This window comes from Adiantum capillus-veneris, chromosome 3 (assembly GCF_014529385.1).
Source record: "Adiantum capillus-veneris isolate H3 chromosome 3, ASM1452938v2, whole genome shotgun sequence".
In the NCBI taxonomy this organism is placed as follows: domain Eukaryota; kingdom Viridiplantae; phylum Streptophyta; class Polypodiopsida; order Polypodiales; family Pteridaceae; genus Adiantum; species Adiantum capillus-veneris.
The window spans coordinates 15,018,981-15,046,622 of NC_140933.1; the positions used below are offsets into that span (position 1 = coordinate 15,018,981).

Genomic DNA, 27,642 nt, shown 5'->3' on the forward strand with positions numbered 1-27,642 from the left:
TCGTCACTAATTGACACCTCCATTTGGAGGTGGGATCAATGGCTCACGATCATCAGTTAATCGTGACCGTTGGATTTCCTACGGAATGCAAAAGATTTCCACTTTCTCGGATCCGGGACTTGAACCCACTACCCTCTCCCCCACGGGATTGACTCTAACCACTAAGCTAAACGCGCGCTCGTTGAAAGGTGTGTGTGGGATAAGCTTATAGATCACGGCGTCGCGGACAGGTTTACACCTAGTTTACACCTAGTTCGGACTGAGTTCACACCAAATTTGGTGTGGTGTGCAGGCCCTCCCCAGTTCACACCGTGTTCACGTCGAGTTCACACCGAGTTCACACCAAATTTGGTGTGGTGCACATATCTCCGAGTTCACGCTTAGTTCACACCTAGTTTAAATGTCGATCGGACGGCCAGGATTGCACCCGCCTCGCGACGCCTATTGTGGGCCATTGATCCCACCTCCCTGGGGAGGTATCATTTAGTGGCGAGGCCTCGCCACTAATTGACACCTCCATTTGGAGGTGGGATCAATGGCTCATGATCATCAGTTGATCGTGACCGTTGGATTTCCTACAGAATGCAAAAGATTCCCACTTTCTCGGATCCGGGACTTGAACCCACTACCCTCTCCCCCACGGGATTGACTCTAACCACTAAGCTAACACGCGCTCGTTGAAAGGTGTGTGTGGGATAAGCTTATAGATCATGGTGTCGCGGACAGGTTTACACCTAGTTCACACCGAGTTCGCACTGAGTTCACACCAAATTTGGTGTGGTGTGCAGGCCCTCCCCAGTTCACACCTAGTTCACGTCGAGTTCACACCGAGTTCACACCAAATTTGGTGTGGTGCACATATCTCCGAGTTCACGTTTAGTTCACACCTAGTTTAAATGTCGATCGGACGGTTCGGATTGCACCCGCCTCACGACGCCTACTGTGGGCCATTGATCCCACCTCCCTGGGGAGGTGTCATTTAGTGACGAGGCCGAGCCTATGGCACGAGAAGCTTCAAGAGCAAGGAAGGATTACAAAATTGATCGAGAGAAGTAACGCGAAGTGTCTTTCTTCCTCTCGTCCGCTGCCGGAGCCCTCATTTTGCAATCAGGTGCAAGTGTTGTTTTCCTGATCGCCATTTTCTGCATTTTGAAGCCATCTCTCAAGCGTGTCTTTGTTTGTACTGCCGGTTGTTTTCTCGTCGCCAGCACACTATGGATTCTTTTCAGAGCGGGCAAGTGGCTATGTTTGTAAACATCACTGGAGCATCGGAGGCAGAGGCTCGGGAAAAGCTACAGGTTGTTGTTGTTCATCAACAAAGTCACATTTTCTGTTTGTGTTTTGTACTGCACATTTTGAGCTTTGTGAAGAGTCCACTTGTGTGTCTGAGCCAATATTATCAACATATATCTCCACACATGAATAAATTAATAACATGTTAGTGCTCCCCCTAGGATCCATCCTGCACACATGGCATGCTAAACACTCTCTCTCTCTCTCTCTCTCTCTCTCTCTCTCTCTCTCTCTATACTCTCTTCAAGGCTAATAAAAGGACCTATAGCATGTTAGCTGTCTGTAGAGTGGCAGGCGCAATTGACGGTAAAAATTGGCACAAGATCAATGTGGTATAAGAAAGAGTTACCACAGGAGCATGTAGGAGCATGTGGGTTCTTGCTTGGTTGTGTACTTATTTGGTTCTTTCTTACTTGAAGAAGGTTTCTTGATCCTTATGGAGAAGATAGAGAGAGGCGAAGGTCATGAGAGAGAGATAGAGAGAAGAGAGAGGCGATGAGAGAGAAGGAGATAGGTAGACATCATGATGGCCTTACCTTTTTGGCCTACGGAAGGCCATATGGTTGTTGGTGGAAGATTGTGGCAATGGTGAGGCCGTTCAATCTTTTTTCGGGATGACCGCCACGTGTCTAGGTTTACTTAAGGCCCCTTCCAAGGTTTAATGAGTTCTTTTCGCCCTGCACCTGGCAGAGGAGGTGGCACATGCAGGTCTCGGCAGGTGCTGCCGTCTAGATCCTTTTCAAGATCGCTGAATCACATATTGTTACGAGCGGCTGCATTCAATGGCGCCATTGTGTAGCCTCAGGCGGTGAGCTCTGTTCGTGTTCATTGTTTGTGGTTGAGAGACACATGTTTGGAAGGCAGCACAAATTGTAAATGCAAGTTAAATAATCTCCTTTGCAGGTCCACCCAGTCAGAGTCTCTCCTCACAGAGCACTCCACGTGCTTTCTGTATCTTATATAGAAGGCAAGAATGAGCTATTTTGTGGTTGTAAACTGAAGTAATTTCAACCTCTCCCCAAAAAAGCCCTTGTCTCAGTTGGTTGTGATTCTGCTGAGGATGGTGAATCAAACATTTGGTGTGCTGCTTTTCTAAACGTGCCACCAAGTCTCAATCTTTTTTTTCACCTCTGAGCTTTGATGCGTTGTTGTCTGGTGGAAGATTGTCTCTCTGCTGTTCAATTTCTCTTGAGAAGGCTTGTGGGTCCCGATATGCTGTAATGTTCAGATTTAAAGTGACTCCAATTAGCATATACAAGCCTGTGGTTTATTCTCTCGAATGCTGCCGAAGCTTTTGTTGTGGCTTGTGAGGATTTGAAGCTTTGTGAGCGTCTGGTGTGAATTTTTCTGAGAACTTGTGTGTTGTGCCTTCAAGTACCTGCATCAACAATTGCTTGGAGCTCCTCTATTGTGGTTTGGTGTGGCTAGAGAATGCTCCATCACTCACCATTCACTCAGATCAATATATTGTGCTGTTTGTAGATACCCATATCAGCATAGATGGAGCCATCTTGCCCAATGACCTTTCACAAGCACAAGCATCACCAAGGCTTGCCAAAGGGAAGAACAAAAGTTGTCGTTTTGGTTTTCTGCATTTCCCCATGCCATTCACAACTATTATGCGGCAAGGGATACTTGAGACGAACATACCTAGGCTGTGAGTGCGCGTGTGCGAAAGCGTGAGAGAGGAGAGAGGAGAGAGAAATAGTAGACACAACCAAAATGCTGATGTGTGGGAGAGGGGGCGATCAACCCCCCATTGACTATAGACTGAAAACGCCAAATAAAGGCAATGTACAAATGATATGTGGGTACCCCCTTGGCCCCATATATAGGTGCCCAAGGGGAGGTAGGGCAATGCTTGAGAAAACCCCACGACCCAGCATAAAAAATACCTAGTGTAGGGCGCCTGGACAAAAGGTAAGGCGGCCGGCCCAGAAGTGGGCGGCCCGATAGTGCAACCTATATGCATATGCGAAGGGTGGCCAGCTCGGAGACACACTAGCCGTATATGCATGCCCTAGACCTGTGCAGTGTGAAGTAGCAGAGTGGTGTAAGTCTAACACTCCCTCTCAACACCCGATGCTGAACAAACCGCATGAAGCCGAAGATGTGACGCAAATGATGAAGATGTCTGCTGCAATGTCCACTGAAGGACAATACTCTGGCGAACTCTGCGAGTGTAGCAGCAGTCTGGGGTGTCCTGACCGCCAAGAAATCTCCATGGCAAAGTGCTGTCACGAGCAGTGTAGCAAATTGCTGTACTCTGCCGATACAGGGTGAAGATATTGCGTGAAGGTCCCGAACTGAGTGTGAAAATAGCTCCTTGTCGTGAAAGAAGTGCCAATAGACCTGTAAGTGTCCTGGCCAATAGGATTTGTGGTGTCTATAGTCAAAAACCGTGTGGAGAAAATGGGGAAGCCCAGGAACCGTCATGCTGAGGAACCGTCATGCTGAGGAACCGTCATCAGCATGACTGGAAGCTTGTCGCTATATCTGCGCTGTAAACGTCCTCCGAAACGAGGAAAGCAAGACTAAATAGTCTGCGCTGTAGAACCTATTGTAAGCTGCAACAGTCATCGAGAGACCGCACGGACCACCCTCGGATGGTGTCCTGTCAATAGGTAGGGTATGTTGGGTTAAAGGCCCAAATGGCCACCTTTAATGTATATTTAAAAGGTTACTAACCTTTGGCCAAGTTCACATTGAACTTGGCCACTAACTCTAAATTGGTCCTATACAAATTAATAAAGGGAATGTGAGTTTTTAACTCACTAACTCATTCCCCTACCTATCGAATAACGTGCCCTCTCTCTCTCTCTCTCTCCCTTTGTTCTGCTAGCGCCATCTCTCCTGTTGGCTTTTGCCACCTATCTCTGTACACACTGCACTTCCTCGCGTGCTCTATCACTTGCACACACCGCCGCACACTCATCAACTGGTATCAGAGCACAATTAGGGTTTGCTCCCAAACCTGCAATGCTGATTTTCAGCCAAGGAGGTCAACTTTCACGCGAGATTTTGCAATTTCATCTCCAAAGGACTCGTCCCCGGACACTAGAGAGCTCCCGGCAAGTCAAATTGACCTAAAACAGGTTGAAATTAGGTCAAAATCAGCAAATTGCAGGTTATGACAGCAAAATACAGGTTTTGCAAATGATGTATTAAGGTGTGGGAACACTTTTGCTTAGTCCCCGCTAATCGAAAACACTGAAATTGCCGAAAAACAGGTGTTTTCAGCAAATTTCAGATTTACGTAGGTTTTTGCAAGTGTTTTTATGATGCGACTACATTGGGGAAAGTGCAAATTGATGCAATCTACGCACGTTTGATAAATATTGGCTATGTATGACAATTTGTGGCTCAATTTCATGCAATTTGACGCTACAAATTGGGGCTTTTTCTCTTACATGCTTCTAAAGGTTGTGCATTAGCCTTATGTATGTTCTGTGAGGCTAAAAACAACTAAATTTGTTGTTTTTGAGCACAAATTCGCTCGTTGAAATTTCCTGCGCATAAATTTCAGAAATCGTTTTTTGTGTCCAAATCGCCCCAAATTGCTCCTGTGATCGTTTGGAGCTGTAGTGTACACCTCTGTGAGGTTATATTGTGCATTTTGCCCAAAAATTCAGCGTATTAGCCCTCTTATTCGTGCAACTATGGCCTCATCTTCTTCGGATGTGAAGAATGTCTTCGAGATTAGGAGGTTCGATGGAACAGGTTTCGACCTTTGGAAAGACAGGATCCAGGGAATCCTATTTCTTAAGATTGTGAAGGGGCACTTGAACAGGTAAAGCCACAGAATATGACGGATGAAGCATGGGTTAGCGTGAACAGGAAGGCTGTTACATACATTAAAATGACCATGACCGATGAGACAGTCATTGATGTGAAAGGTCTCATAACTGCTTTTGATGTGTGGGAGAAGTTAAAGGGAATGTATGAAAATACAACGCCTGTCAACCAAGTGCATTTGATGCGAAAACTTGTTGGCATGCAACTAGATGAGTCCAAGAGCGCTGCAGAGCACTTGTCGTTGTTCGTAGGTACTTTGTCGCAATTATAGGATTCAGGCTTGCCTCCTTTTGATGATAAGCTGAAAGCTATCTTCTTGTTTATGACCTTACCTGAGTCATGGGAAACATTGGTGTTTTCATTATCCAATAACCCCAATTTGACCTTTGATGGTGTTAGGGGTTCTATCTTGAATGAGGAAATCAGGAGGAAAGCAAGTGGAGAGGGAGGCAGCTTTGTCAACATGGTTAGAGGTAGGACAGAAAAGAAGAATGCTTATGCACAAAGGAGTAAGAGTAAGAGTAAGGAAAGGGGAAATGCCAGCAAAGGCAAGGGTGATGTGACTTGCTATCAGTGTGGTAGGAAAGGTCACAAGAAACCCGATTGCAGGTACTATAAAGCTGAGTTAGAACGGAAAAAGAATGGCGGAGACAAAAAGAAAGAGAAGAAGGAAGTCAATACAGATGCACAGGATAGCTCAAAGGACAAAGAGAAGGCCAATGTGGCTTCTAGTGTTGTGATTGAGGAGCTGTCAGATGTAGAGGACATCTTGCGTGCCACTTTGTCAGATGATGATGCTTATGACATTGATGCCTCTCTTAATGTTCATTCACAGGACATGCAGATCACCAAGAGTGATCTTATTGATGCTTTGTTAATTGTCAATGATGCATTATCCCAGACTTGGATTGTTGATTCCGGTGCTTCATTTCATGTGACTCCTATCAAAGAGTGTTTCTCTACTTTGATGCAGGCAAGCGTGGCCATGTATACCTTGGAAACAATCATGCATGTTCCCTTAAGGGTATTGGCACTGTGCATCTCTCTATAGATGGCACAAATGAGCTTGTCTTGCATGATGTTAGATATGTGCCGGGAATCAAGAAGAGTCTGCTTTCTGTTGGTCAGATGGATATGCATAGTTACAACATCTTGTTTGAGAGAGGACCATGGAAAATGACTAAAGACTCAAGGCTGATTGTAAAGGGCACAAAGAAAGGGACACTTTACTACATGCATGGAAAGGCCGTGTTGGGCAAGTTTATTGCATTGGCTGAAATTAACTCACATGGAGTTGTGGCACAAGAGGCTTGGCTATATGAGCCAAAAGGGTCTTTCTAAACTTTGTACTTTGAACAAGCTTGATGCTAAAGGCACAAAGCTTGACTTTTGTACTGAATGTCAATATGGCAAGCAAGTAAAGCGTTCTTATTGCTTTGGTGTCTCTCGTAAATCTTGTGTGCTTGATCTTGTACATTCTGATGTACTTAGCATGTCTACTAAGTCTATGGGAGGTGCTTGCTATTTTGTCTCCTTTGTTGATGATCATTCTAGGAAAATTTGGGTTTATTTGCTTAAATCTAAGGATGAAGCCTTTGCTGCGTTTAAGAAATTTCATGCATTTGTGACCACCCAAACAGGTAGAAAGCTAAAATGCTTGCGTACGGATAATGGGGGGGAGTTCACAAGTGCTGAATTTAACAAGTTTTGTAAAAATTTGGGCATTAAGAGGGAGCTTACTGTGCCATACAGTCCCTCTTCTAATGGTGTGGCTGAAAGATTCAATAGGACACTTTGTGAGAGGGTGAGATGCATGCTGTCCACAGCTAATCTCTCTCATGGATTTTGGGGAGAAGCTTTGAAAACTGCAGTGCATATATGCAATCGATCTCCTCACATGTCTTTGAAAGGTGACATCCCTGAAGAGGTTTGGTCTGGCAAGCCTGCTTTATATGATCACTTACGCATTTTCGGTTGCGAGGCTTTTGTGCATGTTAGACCTGAGTTGAGGAGTAAACTAGATGCCAAGTCCATTAAAGGCCTCTTCATAGGATATGGTGAAGAAGGCGAAATGGGTTACAGGATTTGGTTACTTCAGCTCAAAAGGGTTGTACGCAGCCGGGATGTTGTTTTTAATGAGGCAAGGCTGCTTCAAAACAATTGTGCCTCAAAGCATGACCACAAAAGGGTCAAATTTCAGCATGACCAGCCACCTTTAGGCCTATTTTTGACCCTCAAGATGCACCACGTATGCCTGAAAATGTAGATGATCCAGTGGTGTTTGAGCCAGATGATGTTGGACAGCAAATTGAGGCTCCTGAAGGGCATTTGCAGCCAAGAAACAATGCTGAAAATGGTGCTGAAAATGATGTGTAGGAGCCCATTGTTGATGATTTTATCATGCCACCTGATGTAAACCCATTGCCGGATAATGTGGATCATTGGGTGAGGCAGTCTACTCGTCAAAGACGGCCTGTGCATAGATATGACCCCTTTGCATTACATTATGTTGACAGATGAGGGAGAACCTCTTACGTATAAAGAGGCAAAGACATGTGAGCACAGCTACAAGTGGGAGCTTGCTATGCAGGAAGAGATTAAAGCTTCGCATGCTAATCATACTTGGGATTTGGTTGAATTGCCCAAAGGAAGGAAGGCTATTCCTAACAAATGGGTGTATAAAATCAAGACTGTCGATGCAAAACCCAAGTATAAGGCAAGGCTAGTCGCAAAGGGATATGTTCAAACCAAGGGCATAGACTTTCAGGAAGTGTTCTCTCCTGTTGTGAAGATGACCACTTTGCGTGTATTGTTTGCCATAGTGGCTGCTCTTGATTTGGAAATGGACCAAATGGATATACATACCGCTTTCTTGCATGGTGATGTGGAAGAAGAGCTTTACATGAAGCAACCCGAGGGTTTTGTTATTCCTGGCAAGGAACATATGGTATGTATGCTCAATAGAAGCTTGTATGGGCTGGAACAATCATGTAGACAGTGGTACAAGAAGTTTGATCGCTTCATGCTTAAACATGGTTACAAAAGAAGCCATGCAGACCATTGTTTGTATACCAAACATGATGAGGATGGCAGCCCTATCATTCTTGTGCTCTATGTTGATGATATGTTGATAGCTGCAAAGAAAAGAAGCACTGTTGATGCTCTTAAAGGGAAACTTAAATCTGCATTTTCAATGAAAGACCTTGGGGTAGCTGAACATATACTTGGAGTGCGTGTTACAAGGCAAAGAGACAAGCGCCTATTGTATTTGTCGCAAGAAAAGTACATTGAAAAGGTGTTGGACAGATTTAACATGGTTGAAGCAAAGCCTCTTGGTGTGCCATTACAACCATATGTCAAGATCTCCAAGGATGATTGTCCCAAGTCAAAGGAAGAAGCCAATGACATGCAAAGTGTGCCTTATGCTTCAGCTTGTGGTTCACTTATGTATGCTATGGTTGCTACTAGGCTTGACATAGCCCATGCAGTGGGAGTTGTGAGCCGATTTATGGCTAATCCAGGCAGGTTGCATTGGGATGCAGTGAAGTCCATTATGAGATACTTGAAAGGGACTAAAAACAAATGCCTCTGCTATGGTAAAGGACCAATGGAGTTGAAGGGATTTTGTGACTCTGACATGGCTGGTGATGTGGATACACGGAAATCCACAAGTGGCTATGTATTTACTCTTGCAGTAGATTGTAAAAGATCGTTGCATTGTCTACTACAGAGGCTGAATATATTTCAGCCACTGAGGCTTCTAAAGAAGCTATTTGGTTAGCACGCCTATGCAGTGAGTTTGGTTTGCCTGCCAAGGCACCTATGCTTGGTTGTGATAGCCAGAGTGCCATATGTCTGGCAAAGAACGCCATGTTTCATGCACGCACAAAGCATATTGATGTGCGGTATCACTTCATACGAGAAGTGCTTGAAGATGGCCTTATTACATTGGTTAAGGTCCATAGTACATACATCACAAAATCCAGCAGATGCTCTCACTAAGTGCTTATCCAAAGCACAACATCATCTATGTATACATATGGTGGGAGTCACGTAGCTTAAAGGCGCCATTTATGCCTTTAAGTGGGAGGTTGTTGGGTTAAAGGCCCAAATGGCCCCCTTTAATGTATATTTTAAAGGTTACTAACCTTTGGCCAATTTCAATGTTGGCCACTAACTCTAAATTGGTCCTATACAAATTAATAAAGGGAATGTGAGTTTTTAACTCACTAACTCATTCCCCTATCTATCGAATAGCGTGCCCTCTCTCTCTCTCTCTCTCTCTCTCTCCCCCGTTGTTCTGCTAGCGCCATCTCTCCTGTTGGCTTTCGCCACCTCTCTCTGCACACACACTGCACTTCCTCGCGTGCTCTATCACTTGCACACACCGCCGCGTACTCATCAGGGTAATCCAAGATGAGGGGAAAGCCAGTTTCAACAATCTGCGCTGTGAAGGGCCTCTGAGAAGAGGTGTGGTCAGACCAAGTTCTCTGCATCGTAATCATCCTGTATGAAGAAGGGAAGCCAAACTGAGGAGTGTGCGCTGTGAAGATCCTTTGTGTTAGGTGCAATTGTCACGTGACACATCCCAACCCTATGTGTCCGTGGACAAGCTACACCACAGCAGGGTTCAGTCAGTCCGGTTAGTTTAGATTAGCAGTGATCTGACACTTTTGTGAGTCTATTCGTAGACCGTGCATGCCCAGTCACTTAGCATAGATGCATATCCTCCGGTTGCACACAGCATGATCATCGGTATTCCCTTCAGAATCCAACAGATTCAGTCAGGGGAATTTTCCAGTGCATTTAGCCTATTTTCCTATTTTTGGTTATTTTCACTTATTATTTTTAAGTGACTTTCCAACAAAAGTAGGTAGGGCAATTTTGCTAAGTTAATATATAAGAAAACCCATGTTAGCACTTTCTGGCAGAAGAGGCAGCAGGAGCTTCCCGCTCAACAGGCAACTTCTCAGCAGTACCCCCCTCTCAGCACCCCTAGCATTTTCAGCCCTAGGCCATCCACTTCCCCTAACGTTTTTACCCATCTGCAACAGCCCCTGCCATCAGCGTTTTGGTCGCTAGCAGAGCAGAAGAGCCAGCGTTTTGTACAACAGATATCAGCCATCTCAGCGTTTTTGCAAGCATCAGCGTTTTTGGATTGCAGATGCAGATCAGCCTAGTGTTTTTAGCTAGCAGCAAGACCCATCAATGTTTTTGATTCTCAGCCCTTACCGCAGCAGATCCACACAATTTTCAGCCTATGACATAGTAGCAGATCAGCCCCAAGTTGGTTGTAGATGTTCCCCCATTTTCAGCCATAAAAACGCAGCCAAAACAGTCATTTTCAGCCACCGAAACAGTCCCGAAATTCAGCAGTTAGAATATCTCAGATTTCAGCCATCAAGTCGTCGTCGTCATCGGCATAGTCCCATTGCATCAGTCCATTGCATATGCATTGTACACCTTTGTGCAATCAAAGTAGACCACTCTCGCCGACGAGAGTGGGGCCTTCGGAGGAGGGTTTTACAACCTCTCGGGTGTCATCTCTCTTTTCTCTCCTCTCAGTCTCATTCACTTGCACGCACAATATCCACTCACTTTGTTCGTGATCATTAGCACTCTCCATAAAGACGGAAGGCTCTCTCCTTCCCTAAGAACTAAAAGGAACCTTGAGCAGTAAAGATCACTAATCTTGAAAAAATACAACATTCATTCCGCTGCACCTTACAGCAACGGAATGATTGTTTGCGCTTTGCTCAAGATGAGTGCTCCGAACTGTGCTCAAGGTTCCTTTTAGTTCTTCTGGAAGGGAGAGCCTTCCGTTCTTAATGGAAAATGCTATGATCACAAACAAAGTGAATGGACACTGTGCGTGCAAGTGTATGAGACTGAGAGATAGAGAGAGAAGAGAGATATGACACCAGAGACGACGTAAAACCCTCCTCCGAAGGCCCCACTCTCGTCGGCGAGAGTGGTCTACTTATTGATTGCACAAAGTGGTACAATGACGATGCAATGGACTGATGCAACTTGGGACTATGCCGATGACGACGACGACTTTAGGGCTGAAATCTGTGTTTTTCTATCTGCTGAATTTCGGGGCTGTTTCGGTGGCTGAAAATGACTGTTTTGGCTGCGTTTTCGAGGGCTGAAAATGGGGGTCTTCTGCAATGCTTCAAGGGCTGAATTGTCTGCTGTCCAAGAAGGTTGAAAACGCTGCTGTTCTGGGGCGGAATGGGCTGGAAACCAAAAATGCTGATGCTCTTCTAGCGTTAGTAGAAAACACTGGCTTTGCTGGGTCTGTTGCTGGCGATCATGGCTGAAAACGCCAGGTTGTGGAGGTCTTGTTGGCGAGGATGCAAGCTGAAAACGCCAAGGGAATCAATTCCCAATTGACGAAGAAGCTGCTCGCTACTGCTGCCGCTCGCTCCCCCCCCCCTCCCCCTTCCTCGCCATTCCTTCTCCCTGCCCCTGCGTTGTACCTCCACCCGTGCCCCCCTTGCGCAGCCTATCCTGCCCGCCCCCTTCGCAGCCTGCCTTGCGTGCCTTCCTGCGCAGCCCTCCCCCCCTGTCCGCCCGTGCGCTGTCCACCCCCCCCCCCCCCCCCCCCAACCCCCCCGCCTGCTGCCGCGCCCAACCCCAGCCCGCAGCCCCTCCAGCGCGCTGTCCCTCCTTGCCCCGCCCGCCGCCATATCCCTGCCCAATCCGCATTGCGCCCCCCCCCCGGGCTCCTTTGTTTTTTCGCCTTTCTTCCCGAAGGTATCCTTCAGCTGGCATTGGCAGTACTCCTCCTTGGACAGTGCTCGTCAAGGTCGTTTGCAGCGTTATCTTTATATCCACTTCTCCGAGACAGCAATAGACATAGATGGAGGCTCCAGCTCCGTCACAGAGGGACTCGCCTGAAGCCCCCCTCGTCTGACCCCGCTGAGCCCACCATTCGACTTGCTCTTTCACAAGCAGAGCAAGCGAGCCTAGCCGCAGAGGTAGAGCGCTTGCAGGCGACTTCGGTCATCTGCAAGATTCTCGGCACCCGACCTAGCAGAGGAGAGCTGCGAGACCTTCTCCAGGCCCGCCTTCTCGCAGAGGTGGGCAAGATCTTGGATGTCCAGATTCTCGGACGGGGTTACTATCAGATCGAGTTTGAGTCCTCCGAGATGGCGTCCAAGGTCATAGCTATGAGTCCATTGGCCATCCGAGCATCACGCGCCCACTTTGGACAGTGGCGACATGGTTTTGACCCGGCTTCGGATGTTCTAGTAGAGGAGGCAGACATCCCCATCTCAGTCTGCTTTCCGGGTTTAGGGAGGGAGTACTTACGACTTCTTTCCAGGATCAGTTCCGTCATTGGGACTGTCCTGGAGACACCTTGTACGGCCGCATCAGTAGCTGCCAAGGCGGCAGACATCCTCTCAGTTCGAGTTTTGGTTAGAGATACCCACACGCTCCCGAAGGTTATCCTTCTGCCTCGGGTGAGTGGGGGTTGGTTTAGACAGAGTGTGGAGTACTCGGGCCTCCCGAACCAGTGCTTCATTTGCCGACAGATGGGCCATCTAGCGAAGGCATGTCCACGGAGGAGGCCGCGACCTGCACCATAGCCTCAGCCCCAGCCTGATAGGGTTGGCCCGCAGCCACCACAGTCAGCGGCACATCGCACACATACAGAGCCACCCTCCGAGCCTGGGGCTCCAGCGGAGGAGGGGTGGTAGCAGGCCCATGGCTGACGACGCCAGGGGCCACAGCGTCAGCTTGGTACTCAGAGTGGCCCTCAGGCTCCTACTCAGCAGCAGTGGGTTCCCCGTGGAACCGCTTTGGTCCTCTTGAGCAGGAGGAGATCCCTGCGCCAGCCCCCGCCTCCGCTTCACCCTCGACAGCCGCTCCCCCCCCAGAGTTCCCCCCCTCTTCCTCATCCTCTCCCCCGCCTTCTGCTCCCGTCGCCTCTCCACCTTGCCTCTCTACCTCTGTCGCCCCATCCCGCCCTCCCAAAAGCCAGTTACGGGTTATGTTCTCCCAGACTTGGTAAATTGACCAAAAAGTGCCACTTGGTACTCATACATGCAATTTCCCCGCATTGGGCTTCTTGCTTAAAAATCTCTCAACTGGTGCATCAGTTGACTTTGCAGCAAAGTAATAAAATGTTCCCTTGGTCATATCGAAGGTAATGACGCGAACACATTTCACGGCCCAAAATAGCAATTCCCTAATTTTTAGGAGATGCTTCCGTCGGGCTCCCGCTGGTCTTCTGACCATCTATCCTCACTGGGACCGCATCCAAAAGTGCAATATGGCCCAACTGTCGGATACTTTCTGTTGGTGATCCCACCTTGACTTTATGCCTTTATTGAGTTCACTTCCACCAACTTGCTAAGTGCGACGGGGGGACCTACACGATCTTGCTGTGAGCCTAGACATCCTCTTACTTTACGAATTCCAGTGCCGACCAACTTCCCGTCTGCGGGTGAAACTACCGTTCACATTGGCCATACAATGTCCGACCATTTGCAACTTCAAAAAGAGGGTCTCGAAAATTAAACAAAAATCATCGGAAAGAAACCAACAACTAAGGTTAGCAGTTGCCACGTCCTCGTGACAATTTTCCACCGCATGAACCCAGTGTCGCGACAGCATGTGCTCCACCGCTTATTATGTCATTTTCTCAATAAGTGACTTTATTATTTTGTCAATTAAAATCGTGGAGCCATCGGTATGCTTGCTCGACCCAGCATTTGGCAAGTATTTAAGGAGGCATTGGGCGCCAGAGAAAAGCAGAAGACAGAAGGAGAGCACAGTCAATCAGGTGCACAGGCCCTCCCAGCATTTTCTCAAGCAGTTCAGCCTAGCGTTTTTGCAGACCAGCAACAGCGTTTTCAGCCTTGCACAGCAGCGTTTTCAGATCAGCCCTAAACCTCGCAAGTACCCGCACCATCCGGTTGCAGATCCTCGCCGCCCAGATCAGCCTAGCGTTTTCACTTTCAGAAAACACCAGCCAGCGTTTTGCAGATTCAGCCCAGATCAGCTAGCGTTTTTGCAATTCAGCCCTTGCTCGCATTGGTGGTTGCAGATCAGTCCCGTAGAACTGCCACAGTAGCAGATCCACAACAGAACATGTAGCGTTTTCAGTTTTCAGCCTTGACGTCGTCGTCTTCATCATCGTCGGCATTGTCGTCATCAAGTACCACAACATCTAGAAGCATCGTACCAGACTTTGTGCAATCTAAAGCAAATACCTCTCTAGCAATAGAGAGTGTCACGAGGACGTGACAGTTATTAACCATGTCACAGAGATGTGGCAACTGCTAACCTTGGTTGTTGGTTTCTTTCCAATGGGGTTTATTTTATTTATTTTGAGACCCTCTTTTTGAAGTAGCAAACGGTCGGACATTGTATGGCCAATGTGAACGGTAGATTCACCCGCAGACGGGAAGTGGTCGGCACTGGAATTCGTATGGTAAGAGGATGTCTAGGCTCAGAGCAAGATCATATAGGTCCCCCCGTCGCACTTAGCAAGTTGGTGGATGCTAGGAAGTGAACTCAATTAAGGCGTAAAGTCAAGGTGGGACTTCCAACAAAAAGTATGTGACAGTTGGGCCACATTGCATTTTTGGATGCGGTCCCAATGAGGATAGATGGTCAGAAGACCAGTGGGAGCCCAACGGAAGCATCTCCTAAAATTTAGGGAACTGCTATTTTGGGCCACGAAATGTGTTCGCGTCATTACCTTCGGTATGACTAGGGGAACACTTTACAACTCTGCCGCGAAGTCAACTGACGCACCAGTTGAGATATTTTTAGCAGGGAAAGCCCAAACTCGGAAACTGGGCGACGTGTCAGCTTGTGAGCGATTCTGCCACTCTGGGAGGCAAAAACGAGCTGCATATCAACAAAGGGGGCGCCATTTTCAGCCACAGGCGGATTGCAACAGGTACAGAAGCTATGGAATGCTTACCTTGCCCTCTATGCACAGTATGGTGACGGGAGTGATGCCCCGCACGCTACATACTGCTCTCTTTCTCCCCTACGTGCAGTTATGTGATGCCCCACAAGAGGGCTACTCATTTGACTGATGTACAGTTGTGTGGGTTCATGCTTTTGTGCTGAGGCAAGAGCCTCCTTGAGCAGGAACAGGGGTAGCTAACTGCTGCTCCAAAGCAGGCACTGGTGAGGGTCATAACCTCACCGTACAGGTGCAAAATCAGCGCTGTGTATGCGCTGTAATTTGACTGTTTTTCAGCCATACGGACGCGAGGATCATTGGGAATCGTGCCCCACTGGCAAAGGACAGTTAGGGGACTGTTTGGGGCTGAAAACAGGGCAAAAACCAGTAAATACAGCGTGCTGAATTTACTGTTTTTGGACAAGAATCAGAGGGTATACGACAGTGCAAGCGAGTTCCAGCAGGGGAATTGGTTTCGCGCAAGTTTTGGGGCTGTTATGCTGCCGAAATTTGGCCAAATCAAATGGTATCTAGGTGGATACACGTGAAGGATTCTTAGGACCTTACCTTGTAATTTACCCTCCTAAAGAATAAAGAAATACCGAAAGGGGCGCCAATTTTGGGGCCTACAGGTTGTCGGTGTCTGCTCGGAGCATTCTAGCTTCCGAGCCGTGTGTGAGTTGAAGTGTTAATTCCCATTACAGGTTCTCTTTGCAAAGTGCTCTGTGTGTGTGTATAAAGTAAAGAATTTCGGGTGAAAGCCAACGCCTACCGCCCTACGGGCCGGTTACAGAGAGGGGGGCCCTTGGAGGGGGGTTTGGGACCTCATTTGGTGTTGTCTCCTCTCTCTCTCTCTCTCTCTCTAGTACTCTCATTCATAGTTTGCATACCGCTTTTGTGTTTTGGTCATTGCACATTCTCTCATTAAGTCAAGGAAGGCTCTCCCTTCCCGTTAGTAAAAGGAACCTTGAGCACCCACTGATCACTCATCGTGAGCCATACACCATCATTCACTTCCTGCTTTTGTGAGAGGGTGTTGACATTTGTGTACCTCTCTCTTTAAAGAGGGGCATTGAGTATTGTGTCCAACATTATTTTTTATGCTTTTGGAATATATTATAATCTAAGTAGTTCATTGCTACACTGTTTAAATTTTTTTTTATTTTTATTGTGATACCACACGTTTTAAAATACTAGTGTTTACCTTGTTATTGGAATGGCATTTGCTTTTGCACGGTGCAAACTTAAGATACAAGGGAAGCATGCTTGATGCTCATGCATTGAATGTAACATTGATGATGGTCCAACTGATAGATGACTTGGCAACCGGCTGACCGCCCTCATGAATGCACCAATTGATGGGCTAGGGTGAATAGAATAGAGACGCATTCATGATGAAAGATAGGTTAATTGCACTAGACTTGTTGAACACCTTCGTAGAAAGATCAGCAACATGCAGATGTCTACATGTTCAACATGTTCACAGTGCCACTACAAGGGGGAATCAGAGACATTCTTGAGTGGTAGTGTTACTTTTTAACCTCGCGGGCTTCACTAGGGTGTTTTTAATTGCATTGGTGTTCCCCCCCAGGACTCTCTGGTTTGATATGACATCTTCTCCCTTTAAGGTTTATGACTCTTGTATACTTCATATATAATAACTATTGAGAGGACTTGTACTTTACGAATGTTTGATAATACAAACTAGAGTATGACATTTTTAATCTTTCATTACCTTTGTGTTTCTCCATGCCCTTACTTTATCCACAAATCTAACACCTTAAACATTATAATTATTCTTTTCTAGATAATATGTATACTTGTTATTCAAGAGGACTTTTTGATTTCCAGATAATATGTTTACTTGTTGTTCAAAAGGATTTTTTACCAAATTTTAATCTGAGATTAAAAAAAAAAACTTAATAGAGTCTGCAAACTCTATAAAAGAAACATTCCTATGGTCGTGGCTATTGGCCATACTTGTGAAGCAGACCTATTTTTCACTAGAGGGATTTCTTCATGTGTGTATTTCAATCACGATAATCTGTCTGCTATATGTTTTCTGCAGGCATTTAGAGGAGATATAAATGCTGCGGTTGACAGCTATTTGAGCGAGAGGGAGGGTTCTGTGTAAGTGACCCATTCCTCACTTTGTGCGAGATCTTTTGTTGGATGTTTTTGCTTACTGTTACCTAGCTTTTAATCTTTCTATTTATGATAGGCATCAACTGAGCTTTTAGTATTATGAGCTAGTCAATGTTGGGTGCCAAAATTTAGTAAGAGTCCTTTATACATCAGATTCTTTATTTGAGATGGTCCAGCTTGTAAAATAAAGCACACATTTCAGTCACTGTTGCTGCTGGCTGTGAAGGGCATTATCAGCAGTTAACAATCGAGGAAAACTTTCTGGATCATTAAAACATGGAAATACTTGTAATTTGCTCAGCCTGGAGTAATAGTTTTTGAATCTAACATTCACATATTTTACAGTGCTCCAGTTCGCATTGAAGAGACTCACTTGTCAGATTGGATGAATGAGAATGACCCTCCACCTAGTCATCAGATTGCTGCTCAGCCGTTTTTTATGGCACCCTCAGGGCCGACCTGGTCAAGTGGGTTGCCAAGCATTAGGGGTTTTGAATTTGAAAGGATTAGGTCATCTCATTTTCCTTACATGGGAACCTCTTCATATGTTACTCAACCACGGGATATACGAGAGATTCCAATCGATTGGAAAGATGAGGAGCCAAGAATTCGGTCCAATGCAGGTCTCATTATAGAGGAAATTCCAGCAACAGATGAAACATGGCCACCATCAGAACTCCACCCTCATATTGTATCTAATGATGAGAATGTTTCATCAAGGCCCTTGTCTAGGACATTCGGGAGAGATGAGGGCAGGCCAAGGTCTGTTGGCAGCATGATGGATAGTGATTTCAGCACGATACAGAGAAATGCCGATGGCCCCTTGGTTGCTGAGGTTACGGATGGAGCGACAATTGATGAATATGATCATGTTGAGGAGGAAATGCTAAGAACAGCTCTTGAAGCTTCACAAAAGGAGATGACAGGAAAGGGTCCCTCTGAGGTAATTCATCTGTCTTGAAAAATGTAATTGGAGAAATGCTGTTACGTGAGTACTCAGTCATGTTGTCATTTCTAAAGAGTTCAAATGGTGTGGGAATGCATGGAAGTCGATCAGATGCTGAGGACGATGATTTTGTGCGAGCTGTTTCGCTTTCGCTAAAGGTTCGAATGCACCTCTTCCTTTCTTACAGAAACTCTGATGTTGACTCGGTCAGTTGATATTTAAATATAATGCATAGCAGACTGCAGAATAAGATAAGGCTTTGCGTGAAGGAAATGGTTTTTCATGGTTTTCAGAGCTAGCAAATATGTGAGATGACATTGAGTTTTAATAAGGTATCATGATGCCACTACTTTTTTGAAGATTGAAGTGTTCAAGTTTTAAAGCTTGGGTTGTAAGGGGGTTCTTATGGTTCCCCCATCCCAGTGACTGTTTCAAGATGGTGGTTGAGTTTGGTAATGTGGTCCTGTTTGTTGGAAGGGCTGGCCCTCGCCCCTAGCAAGGGACAGTTTAGTAGGGACACCAAAACTTGGGGAATCCTACCATCACAGATTAAGACACCTAACAAAGCAGCCAGTTATATAGATGTTACCTTGAGAACTGGAAACTTCTAAGGAGTTGGAAGAAGAACCTTCACTAAGGAGAAGACCAGGTCAGGCCCTAAAATAGTCCTCAACTCCAGCAATTTTGAATAGAATAACAGGGTTGCAGCAAGAGGTAAGGAATGTAGGCATCTATAAATCTAGCAGAGCGGAATGGCAATGCCATGGGGAATGAGGTAGATTGTTGTAGTGTCAATTCCAAGATGAAGCTCATGCGGGGTGTGTAAGGCACACACTTGCATTGATAGTAGTTCCTCTCTTCACAGTGGGGAGGATTATTTACTGTCGATAATTGTGGTGGGGCTGCATACATCTGTGCTGGTGCCACCAAGGTGTCAAAGGGCAAGCATGCTGTGTGTGACTCCAGAAATGTACCTGTTACACTGCCTCTCAAGTAAAGCCAATGAAGCGTCGATCCTGATAGGCCTGTAGTGTAGAGAACCTCCCAGCCTTGCTAATAAAAGTGGTCCCCCAGAGATTCAGATGAGTTAGGCCTCTGCTTGTTCAAAGGTGAAGACCGCTGGACTCTATACCTGCGCTGACGTGTGGAAGATCATAACCTTGGCTTTACCAAGGCTCATCGTGAAGCCTCCGTCTGTACAATGATGCCTATCTTGGGGGTAACCCCAGAGTATCTAGAGAAGCTAGAGGAACAACCAAGCCTTTGTTGGGGGCAACCCCAGATTTTGTAGAAAAGCTAGAGGAATGACCGACGGATTGTGGAGGTGTTGGACATCAATGGATGTTTCCGTCTTTGGGTCTATATCTATTTACATCAGCTTTGGAGGTGCTTCATCTGAGAGACTTGAGAGTTACCTTGGGCAAGTTCTCTCTCCGGTAGACATTGTTGGAGAGTCATCTTTGAGGTTTGGTCAAGTGGTCTTTGAGGTTATTTGTGTTATATACGCCATGATTTCACATTTGAGCACTTTGTCTACAATCATACTAAAAGAATTCCGTTACATGGAAACTTTCATTGGTGGTTCTGTTGATGTATAGTCTGTCTATTTTGTCTTTGTTTGTCTATTTTGTCTACAGGAGCTAGAGAAACAAGAAGCTGCGAAGCGAGCTGCCCTTTCTGAAGAGCCAGATATGGACAATGAGAATGCAGTAACAATCATGCTACGCTTACTTGATGGAACTCGACAAGGAAGGCGCTTTCTTAAATCACAACCCTTGCAGGTACAGCTATAGAAACATTAGGTCTGCAAAGTTTTTCTCAGGGCAACAAGGTGCGCTGGTTAATCCTTTTTGGACTTTGCAGTGCTTGATTGACTTCATAGATGTCAGTTATGGGCCCCTTGCTGGTTTGTACAAATTGGTAAGGCTTTCGAGCTTCTTTGCATTTCTATGCAGTCTTGTTGGTAGATTAGAAGTGAGTGCAAATGGCTCGACCGATCGAAACCATCGTATTCTTTAGATATCTACCTCTATCATGTTGTTACGAAAGTGACTACCGAAAGCTTTTGCTTCAACTGAAGTGCTCTTCAGTGTACAAGCTAGTTGCAAGCACAAGATGACATTTCTATGCATGTCTCTTAAGCTGGTCCATTCAGTGGTGAGGCTTTGGGGGAACCCTTTAAAGCTGCTGTGTGGTTCTCACACTTGCATAGAAAACTACTTGAGGATTTGTTCATGTCTGAATAGTGTGCGAAGTAAGGCACTCAAGCATGAACACAGTGTCAAACAGTTTCCACTGTTTACAGCTGATCGAGTCATAGAAAGCGCAGGCGAGATGATGGTAAACTAAGGCATGGATCTATAAGCCTACAAGTTTGGCCCTCATGCTGTTGGCTACCTAGAAGTAATCCAATGAGATCAGGCCTGAGAGGCTCAAATAGATCCTTGACCCACATGGTTAGCATTTTGTGGCCAGTGGCTGAATTAGATTGTTTGAGCCAAGGATCTCTAAGTCTGAAGACAAGGGGGGTTGTATACCAGCGCTTGCATATGCCGGTTTGTAGTGTAACTTTCCTGGTTAAAATAATCTCGGTTGACCTTGATTTTCAAGGTAAAATATTGGGCATTTTTGTCAGAAATCCCGGAGAATACTCTAGATTTTGGCATAAATCCTGGTTGTCTAACTAGTTTTCCTTTAAAAAACATGGCCAAGATATATATATATATATATTTTGGAGCACTGGTGCATAAAGTATTTCCCCTCAAGTTTAAACTTCAGTAAAAGCCATGCAAGTGAGTGAGGTATAGAGTTTTTGTACCTTCATTGCAGTTCAAAGACTTAAGCATCTAAAAATAATGGTTGTCCAAACGATTAAATTTTGTGTTAATGTTAAAAGCAACTGAGGTTGACGTCTATGAATTTCACAGGTAAGACCATATCCAAGGAGGGTATTCACTGATGCTGAACGTGCGATCTCATTCCAGGAATTAGGACTAAATAGTAAATATGAAACTCTGATTTTGGAAGGCATTTAGGCAGGAGAGGGGTTTGATGGGGGGCTTTTTTCGGAGTAACCTCAGTTTATGCTTGTATGTATGTATATTTTTCAAGTTGAGTGCAGTAGCCTGTTGTTAAGGCTTGTATATTCCCTATTCACTCTGAAGTACGTCTCATAGACGAAGAAGGTAATATTTTACGCACAGCTATACACACTCGTATGATTACTATGGTTTCGCATCACCTAGTGTATTGTATACCAATTGTGCCCACCGCTTTTGGTTGTATCTCATCTTGGTGGCTTATGTGCTGAAGCTAACTGTCAATTTTGTGACATCAACTGTGTGCACATATGCTGTTTAAGCCAATAGTCTAAGATTGTGCTGTTGTATGTGGCGTTTAAAAATGCAACAGGCAGCATCGCATGAGATTACAGCACTCTGGCTAGCTTGAGCAGTCTCACTATGATAAGCACTTCATATACCCAAGGCTTGTTGCCTCACACAAGCTGCACCAAGTGGCTATTTTCAGCATTACCATTATTGTGGATTGCCAACAGGAGTCTGAATTGCATAACTGTAACTGGCGGGTCATTAATGATCAAATCCTTTTGGGGATCTCTGCCATTGCCATCCTCAGTAAGATCGAAAACTTCATTCTGCACTTGTTGTCGCCATTGAACCCGTACGGCACACACACGAGTGCCTTATGTGCTCTCATGTTTAGCCTGCAATAATTACAAAAGTTTGCGAGTTTACAAAATGGCAAGGGCTGGTGGTCACTATTGCTCTTAGAGCAACACGTTTAAGGAATAAATTAGTGGGGCAAAAGCCCAATCATTGCCCTATTAGAGCTACAGTGTTTCAATATAGTCAACATTGAAGTCTGCTAGTATTGACATCACCATTGAGAAATTTTTAGGTATCGACAAAATCGACTCCTTTTGGCCTTCAAATGTTTTTATTCTACAAAACAAGTAAAGATTTCAGTAACTTTCAATTCGTTCATCAAAACTGCTGCGCTTACACTATCAACAAGCTTGGTGCGGGACACCACTCCTTGGATTGAAAAGAAAATGAAGCTTTAATCTCCTGGAGTTAAAAATGGGAAACCTAGGAAATTTAAAGAAATTTAGTGTAAAAATTATCGTGTAATTAATTACTTAAAAAATTATCAAGAAGATCAGAAAAAAAAAAGTTCATTTAAGCGATTCAAAAAGAAAAAAAAAAAAGGCCAAAATAGTGCCTTTTCATGCTAACCTCATTGGCGACAGAGAAAGTCCCACAAAATAATCCTCTCTAGTGTGGGAAACCGGTACTTGAATTGACAAAAAAATGGAGCTTACATTTTTGGAGTTTAAGACGTGAAGCCCTAAAGTCGAGAGAAATTTAGAGTCGAAATCCCAAGTAAAATTAATATAGCTCTTTAGTTGTAGGTTTCTCAGTATTTAGAAGAAAAGAAAATAAGTTTTCTTTGAGCAAGAGCAATTCAAAAAGAAGAAGTGAAAGGATTACGATGGCTTTCAAAAACAATAAGAAAGTGATAAAATTGTTAGGTTGAATTAAATTGTTATCAGAGTTTGGGAAAGGATTGCCTCAGCTTAGTCTCGAGCCGATCGAAAATCGAGACTAGCTAGTTGCAAACCATGGTAAACGGAAGAAAAACTGATGAAATATGTGAGAAAGTTATCCAAAAATTCTACAAATCTCAAAATTTCTGCTAGTATCTCCGGTTTTCTTCTTTGTGAGGAGGAAACTCGACCAGCAGTCGCTTAATAAAAGAGACTTTCTCGAGCGTTAACATTGATTGGAATCAAGGTATAGAATGCAAGAAATGTAAAGCCGTGTGAAGTTGTGACATGAAAGGTGAAATAAAAAGAACTAATTAATATGTGTGTATAGAATTTATTAGAATCATGCAAGGTGAAGCTTCACTTTAGCATTCTAAAACAATAGAATGCAAAAAAAAAAAACATATATGTGTGTAAAATTTACTAAAATTATGCAAGGTGAAGCTTCACTTTAGCATTGTAAAACAATAGAATGCAAGAGAAGTAAAAACATGTCAGGATGTGAAATGAAAGGTAAGTCTTCATCATGCACTGAAAACAATGAAAGTCTCCCTAACCCAACACAACACTAAAGGTTTCTTTTAGAAAGCCAAAAGAAAAAGCCCACAGAGACCTTCCCTCCCAAGCCTCACTGGTCAAAAACATAAAGTCTCGTAACAATTTGGCTTTCATGTATTACAATGCTTACAATTGGAAGCTTGGGCGCAGATTCCAAGTGTGCCTCGAAGAAAGATGACAAAATTTGACAGAGGATACATTGACTTCAACTCATGCGCATGGGTCCACATCGAGTATTGGGAGCTCCTATTGCCCCTTTCTGTCGTACACGTGTCTCTCTTTGACTGAAGCATGTTGCAACTAATGCCATCAAACTAGAAAGCTGGAACTTTGCCAATGTAGTTTGTGCCACACTAGCAAACATCATTGAATCCTTGGCCAAATTATCGTCACTGCTGTCCTCAATTAGCTTTCCTTTGCCTTTGTCCTTTTGCAAGCTTTCCTTTGCCTTTGGTTACAATCTCGAGAGAAATGGCCATGCTTTCCAGGATTATAACAACGCTCTAGGGCTTTTGAAGCAGCAACTGCCTCTCTATCACTTCTTAAAAACTCAGAACCTTGCCTTTAGAAGTTAAAACAACTTCCTCCTCAATGAGAAAAGGGTTGAGATCATCAAACTCTAGCTTTTGGCAAGCGTAATGCCCTTGTCACCATCTTGTACTACTCAGGCAATTTCGTAAGTACCAAGGCATCTAACTAAGTACTGGTGAATGCACTTTTCATAGCCGAGAATTGATCAGTGTCAAAGTCAACGGTGCAGAAGCATAGAGCAATGGGGAGAATACGAGAGAGAGAGAGAGAGAGAGAGAGAGAGAGAGAGAGAGAGAGAGAGAGAGAGAGAGAGAGAGAGAGAGAGAGAGAGAGAGAGAGAGAGAGAGAGAGAGAGAGAGAGAGAGAGATAGATAGATGAGATAGAGATAGACTCTGTTGAACGAACCAACTTGGCAATGAAATAGATGATTTATACATGGGGGCTAGGTATGCTTATATACTCTCCTCGAAAAGTTGCCCTACCTAAGACTCTGACAAATAAGTAGAATAAATACCTTACGCCAAAATAGATATTGGGATTACATTGGGCTATTCACTTGAGCTGCCATAACTTTAACACCCTCTCTGAAGCTCATAGTGAACATATGTAGGAAGACCAAGTCGATGAAGAAGCTACCATGGACACCCTAAGAGCTGATCACTCTATTTGTTACACCTTGGGCATGCTACTACCAAATTTTTACCTTATAAGAATGCCATCTTGAGCACTGTTTGCCTCATAGAAAATTGAAGTGTAGACCATACTACGTCCAAAAATCCCCATTCGTGAACTGTGAACACATCATGTCCAAACAATGAAATTTTGGAACATATCTTGCCCCCAACAACAATGGATTGGCGCACACACCCATAGTGTTTTGTATATGTTGCATTGGTTCTTTCCCAGATGCATGTGCCTTAAACTTTGACCTAGGTTCAAACACGGATAACTTGAGCTCGAACACATGGATCCAAATCATTTGTAGGGAGAAATCTTTTACCCTATGTACTACTCATAAGCCTCTCTCTTGCTGAAATAGTTGCGGCAACGTCCACCTCTCTGGAAATCTCGCATCATGGCCACTGTGGCCGCCACCACATGTGCCATGCCAATTTCCCGAGTAGAATCTTTATTACTGTTATCCTTGTTAAGCTTGCATTTGCCTTTGTCCGCTTGTGAGCTCTTGCATTTTCCTTTGACTTTACGCTCTTAAGCCAAACAAAGCATCTTCATCTCTCTTGAGGACTCCAACTGTGCTGAGACAGCTAACCGAGTCTAAAGCCAAGAGTTGGTGTTGGTTCTTGTTCGTCTTTGTTGTTGTTGAAGCAAAGGCCATATCTTTGTCATTGATTTCAAGATCGTACCTTTGCCTAGGCCACACTTTTTTCGTGATTTGATTCTCAGTACCATCATCACCCTAGCATTATTTGCCCAGTATCAACCTGCATTGTTAGATTGCCCCCTAAGACACATATTAGCCCTAGCATTTTGCATTCCTCAGTCTCCCGTCAGAAGTTGCATATTTTAGCCCAATTCCACCAGCGTTCTCAATTTTCAGGCCTTCATCATCATAATCATCAACACCCCCAACATTAGCCATACCAGATCAGCCTATAACCTTGTCAGTTTAGAGATCTAGTCCCAAAAGCACTAGCGTTTTCTATTTTCAGCCCTTAGCCTCACAGATCCAAGCACCTATTGTGAGATCCCATCAACATCTCAACATCTAGGACCATTGTTTCAACATTTGTTCAATTGAAAGCAAATACCTCTCTAGCAATAGAGAGGTAGGCCCTTGGAGGGGGCTTTGTGACCCTATCTGGTGTTAGTCTTCTTCTCTCTCTATCAATTACAAAACCTTTACTCACAATTTCATTCTTTCTCTCTCTGCCCTATTGTACATCTATCTTATGAAATAAAATGAACCTTGACTACACACTGAGCATTCATCTTGAGTTACCACCATAAATCACTTTAGTTGCAAGTTACATTGAATGTCAGGTGTAGCGGAAGGGTTTAAGAATTTTAGCTTGGATCTAGTACTTTGCACAAACACAAGGTTATTTCAATTGAGAGAACTGAACACAATGAAAGAGAGAGGCAGAGATAAAAAGAGAAGAGAGATGCATGTTGGGTCCCAACCACCCTCAAGGGTCTCCTTGCTTTGTTTCCAGAGCAAGTACTTACGTTAGGTTACTTGCACAATGCTAATACAATGGCTAAATTTCTTTGTTTCCAGGGAAAGTACTTTAGATTACTTGCACAATGTTGATACAATGGCTAAATTTCTTTGTTTCCAGGGAAAGTACTTTAGATTACTTGCACAATGTTGATACAATGGCTAAATGTTGAATATTGAATGATGATGTACTGAAAAACGCTAGGCTTGAATGTTGATGCAGAAACGTTGGTAAAAAATTGGTCAATATTCGTTCCACATTGAATCAAAACCCATCTAAGCACAATATTAGGCACACACTTCAACCCAAACCACCATCAACTCCAAGTAGTTATTTAAACATCTCAAACAACCATTGGAACTCAGACTCCTTTTTACCTTTTCTTATACCATGCACACAATGCTGCACGATAACCATGAGCTCAAAACTTGGACCAAATTTAGGCTTGTATTGGGAAGGTTTTCCTCCTTTGGTTTGAATGGGTAGTTTTGACTTAGGTGGTTGATGTGAACTTCCCGACAATATCTCATGACAACATGCCATACATTTTCCTTATCACAGGGGCAGTCTCTCATTTACTGGCGACCCCTCCATTTGAAAGAGGCATTGCCTTATTTAGAGATTTGTAGTTGCGCTCTCCTTAGATTGGGGTCTTACCATCATAGGATTTATTAGCATCACATATACAAAGCTACTCACAATAGCCGTTAGATAACCTTAGGAGATGAGCGGGAAGCTTGCTTATTTTTCTCTACATAAATAGGTTGGATCAAAGTCCCATTTATAAAAACTAGTCATAGGAACTAATCTCTTTGTTCACTGCCTTTTTTGTGTGGAATCACATTTACATACCTCATAGTGCTTACCAACTTGAATGATCAATGAATTCTTACTCAATGAAACCTAGAGTTATGTAGCTATTCCATGTGTGCAATAAGAAGACATTGTGTGTGCAAGAATGAACAACCAAGCATGTTACCTACTCCGCATTTATGGAGCCTGATTCTCCCTTTGTAATTTTTTGTATTAAAAACGCATATTTGTAAGGCCCCCATTATGAGGAGAAGCCATCGTGCGTGAAAAGAATCACTCTTTGGAAATCAAAACTTTCACGTCGAAATATTCCTTTTTGTCGGAATATTATGACCGAACGGCGGCTGGAAAGTGGTCGGAAAACGGCTGGTCGTTTGTTGGTGGTTGGTAGTCAATGATCGGTGGCCGGTGGTCGGAAGTCAATGGCCGGTGGGGCTGGTGGCAGAATTCAATGGCCGATGGCCGATTTCAAAGATGGACTTGTCTTCTCAAAGGCGGCCACACATGGACGGATTGGAGGGTCCGATTTGGACTTGTCTACACAAGGACGACTACACATGGCTGCCTCTCATGAGAGAGGGTATCCCTTTTGGCCAATAAAAGGAGGCCTCTTCTACACACAAAAACTTAGTGTGAAGCATTGTGGTGCATTATGAAGTTGATGTGAGGTGGTGAGAGTGAAGCAAAGCGGGAGATCCAAAAGGGTATAATCCCTTTGTAACTTACTTTTTGTTTGAAGTATTAAAGCCATTGAGTGGTTGCTTTCCCGTGGACGTAGCCCACATTGGGTGAACCACGTATTTCGTGTGTGGTCTTTCTCTCTCTCTCTCTCTCTACTCTATAATCTCTTGTGTGTGTAAATTATCTCTCTCCATTAAGTAA

At 44.5% G+C, this 27,642-nt stretch overlaps 1 protein-coding gene across 3 annotated transcripts; it reads left to right on the plus strand.

The window, feature by feature from the left end:
* The first annotated feature begins 979 nt into the window (after positions 1 to 979).
* LOC147460536 (plant UBX domain-containing protein 8-like) lies at positions 980 to 21,394 on the plus strand. 3 transcript variants are annotated; one of them, XM_086507913.1, is made up of 8 exons: positions 980 to 1,111; positions 1,209 to 1,298; positions 17,088 to 17,149; positions 17,510 to 18,107; positions 18,185 to 18,268; positions 19,748 to 19,891; positions 19,974 to 20,030; positions 21,038 to 21,394. In XM_086507913.1, exons 2-8 carry the CDS (start codon positions 1,215 to 1,217, stop codon positions 21,143 to 21,145), a joined length of 1,137 nt encoding a protein of 378 aa, XP_086364039.1. In that variant the 5' UTR covers positions 980 to 1,111; positions 1,209 to 1,214; the 3' UTR covers positions 21,146 to 21,394. The 3 variants fall into 3 exon arrangements, with proteins under 3 accessions (XP_086364039.1, XP_086364038.1, XP_086364037.1); XM_086507911.1 differs by lacking the exons at positions 980 to 1,111; positions 1,209 to 1,298 and adding an exon at positions 1,958 to 2,101; XM_086507912.1 differs by lacking the exons at positions 19,748 to 19,891; positions 19,974 to 20,030 and having other exon boundaries at positions 981 to 1,111.
* The last annotated feature ends 6,248 nt before the right edge of the window (positions 21,395 to 27,642 follow it).

Coding starts and splice junctions, on each gene's coding strand:
- LOC147460536 (XM_086507913.1), top strand. CDS start 1,215: ATGGATTCTTTTCAGAGCGGGCAAGTGGCTATGTTTGTAAACATCACT. Junction 17,150..17,509: donor AGCGAGAGGGAGGGTTCTGT/GTAAGTGACCCA, acceptor CATATTTTACAG/TGCTCCAGTTCGCATTGAAG. Junction 18,269..19,747: donor CTGTTTCGCTTTCGCTAAAG/GTTCGAATGCAC, acceptor TTTTGTCTACAG/GAGCTAGAGAAACAAGAAGC.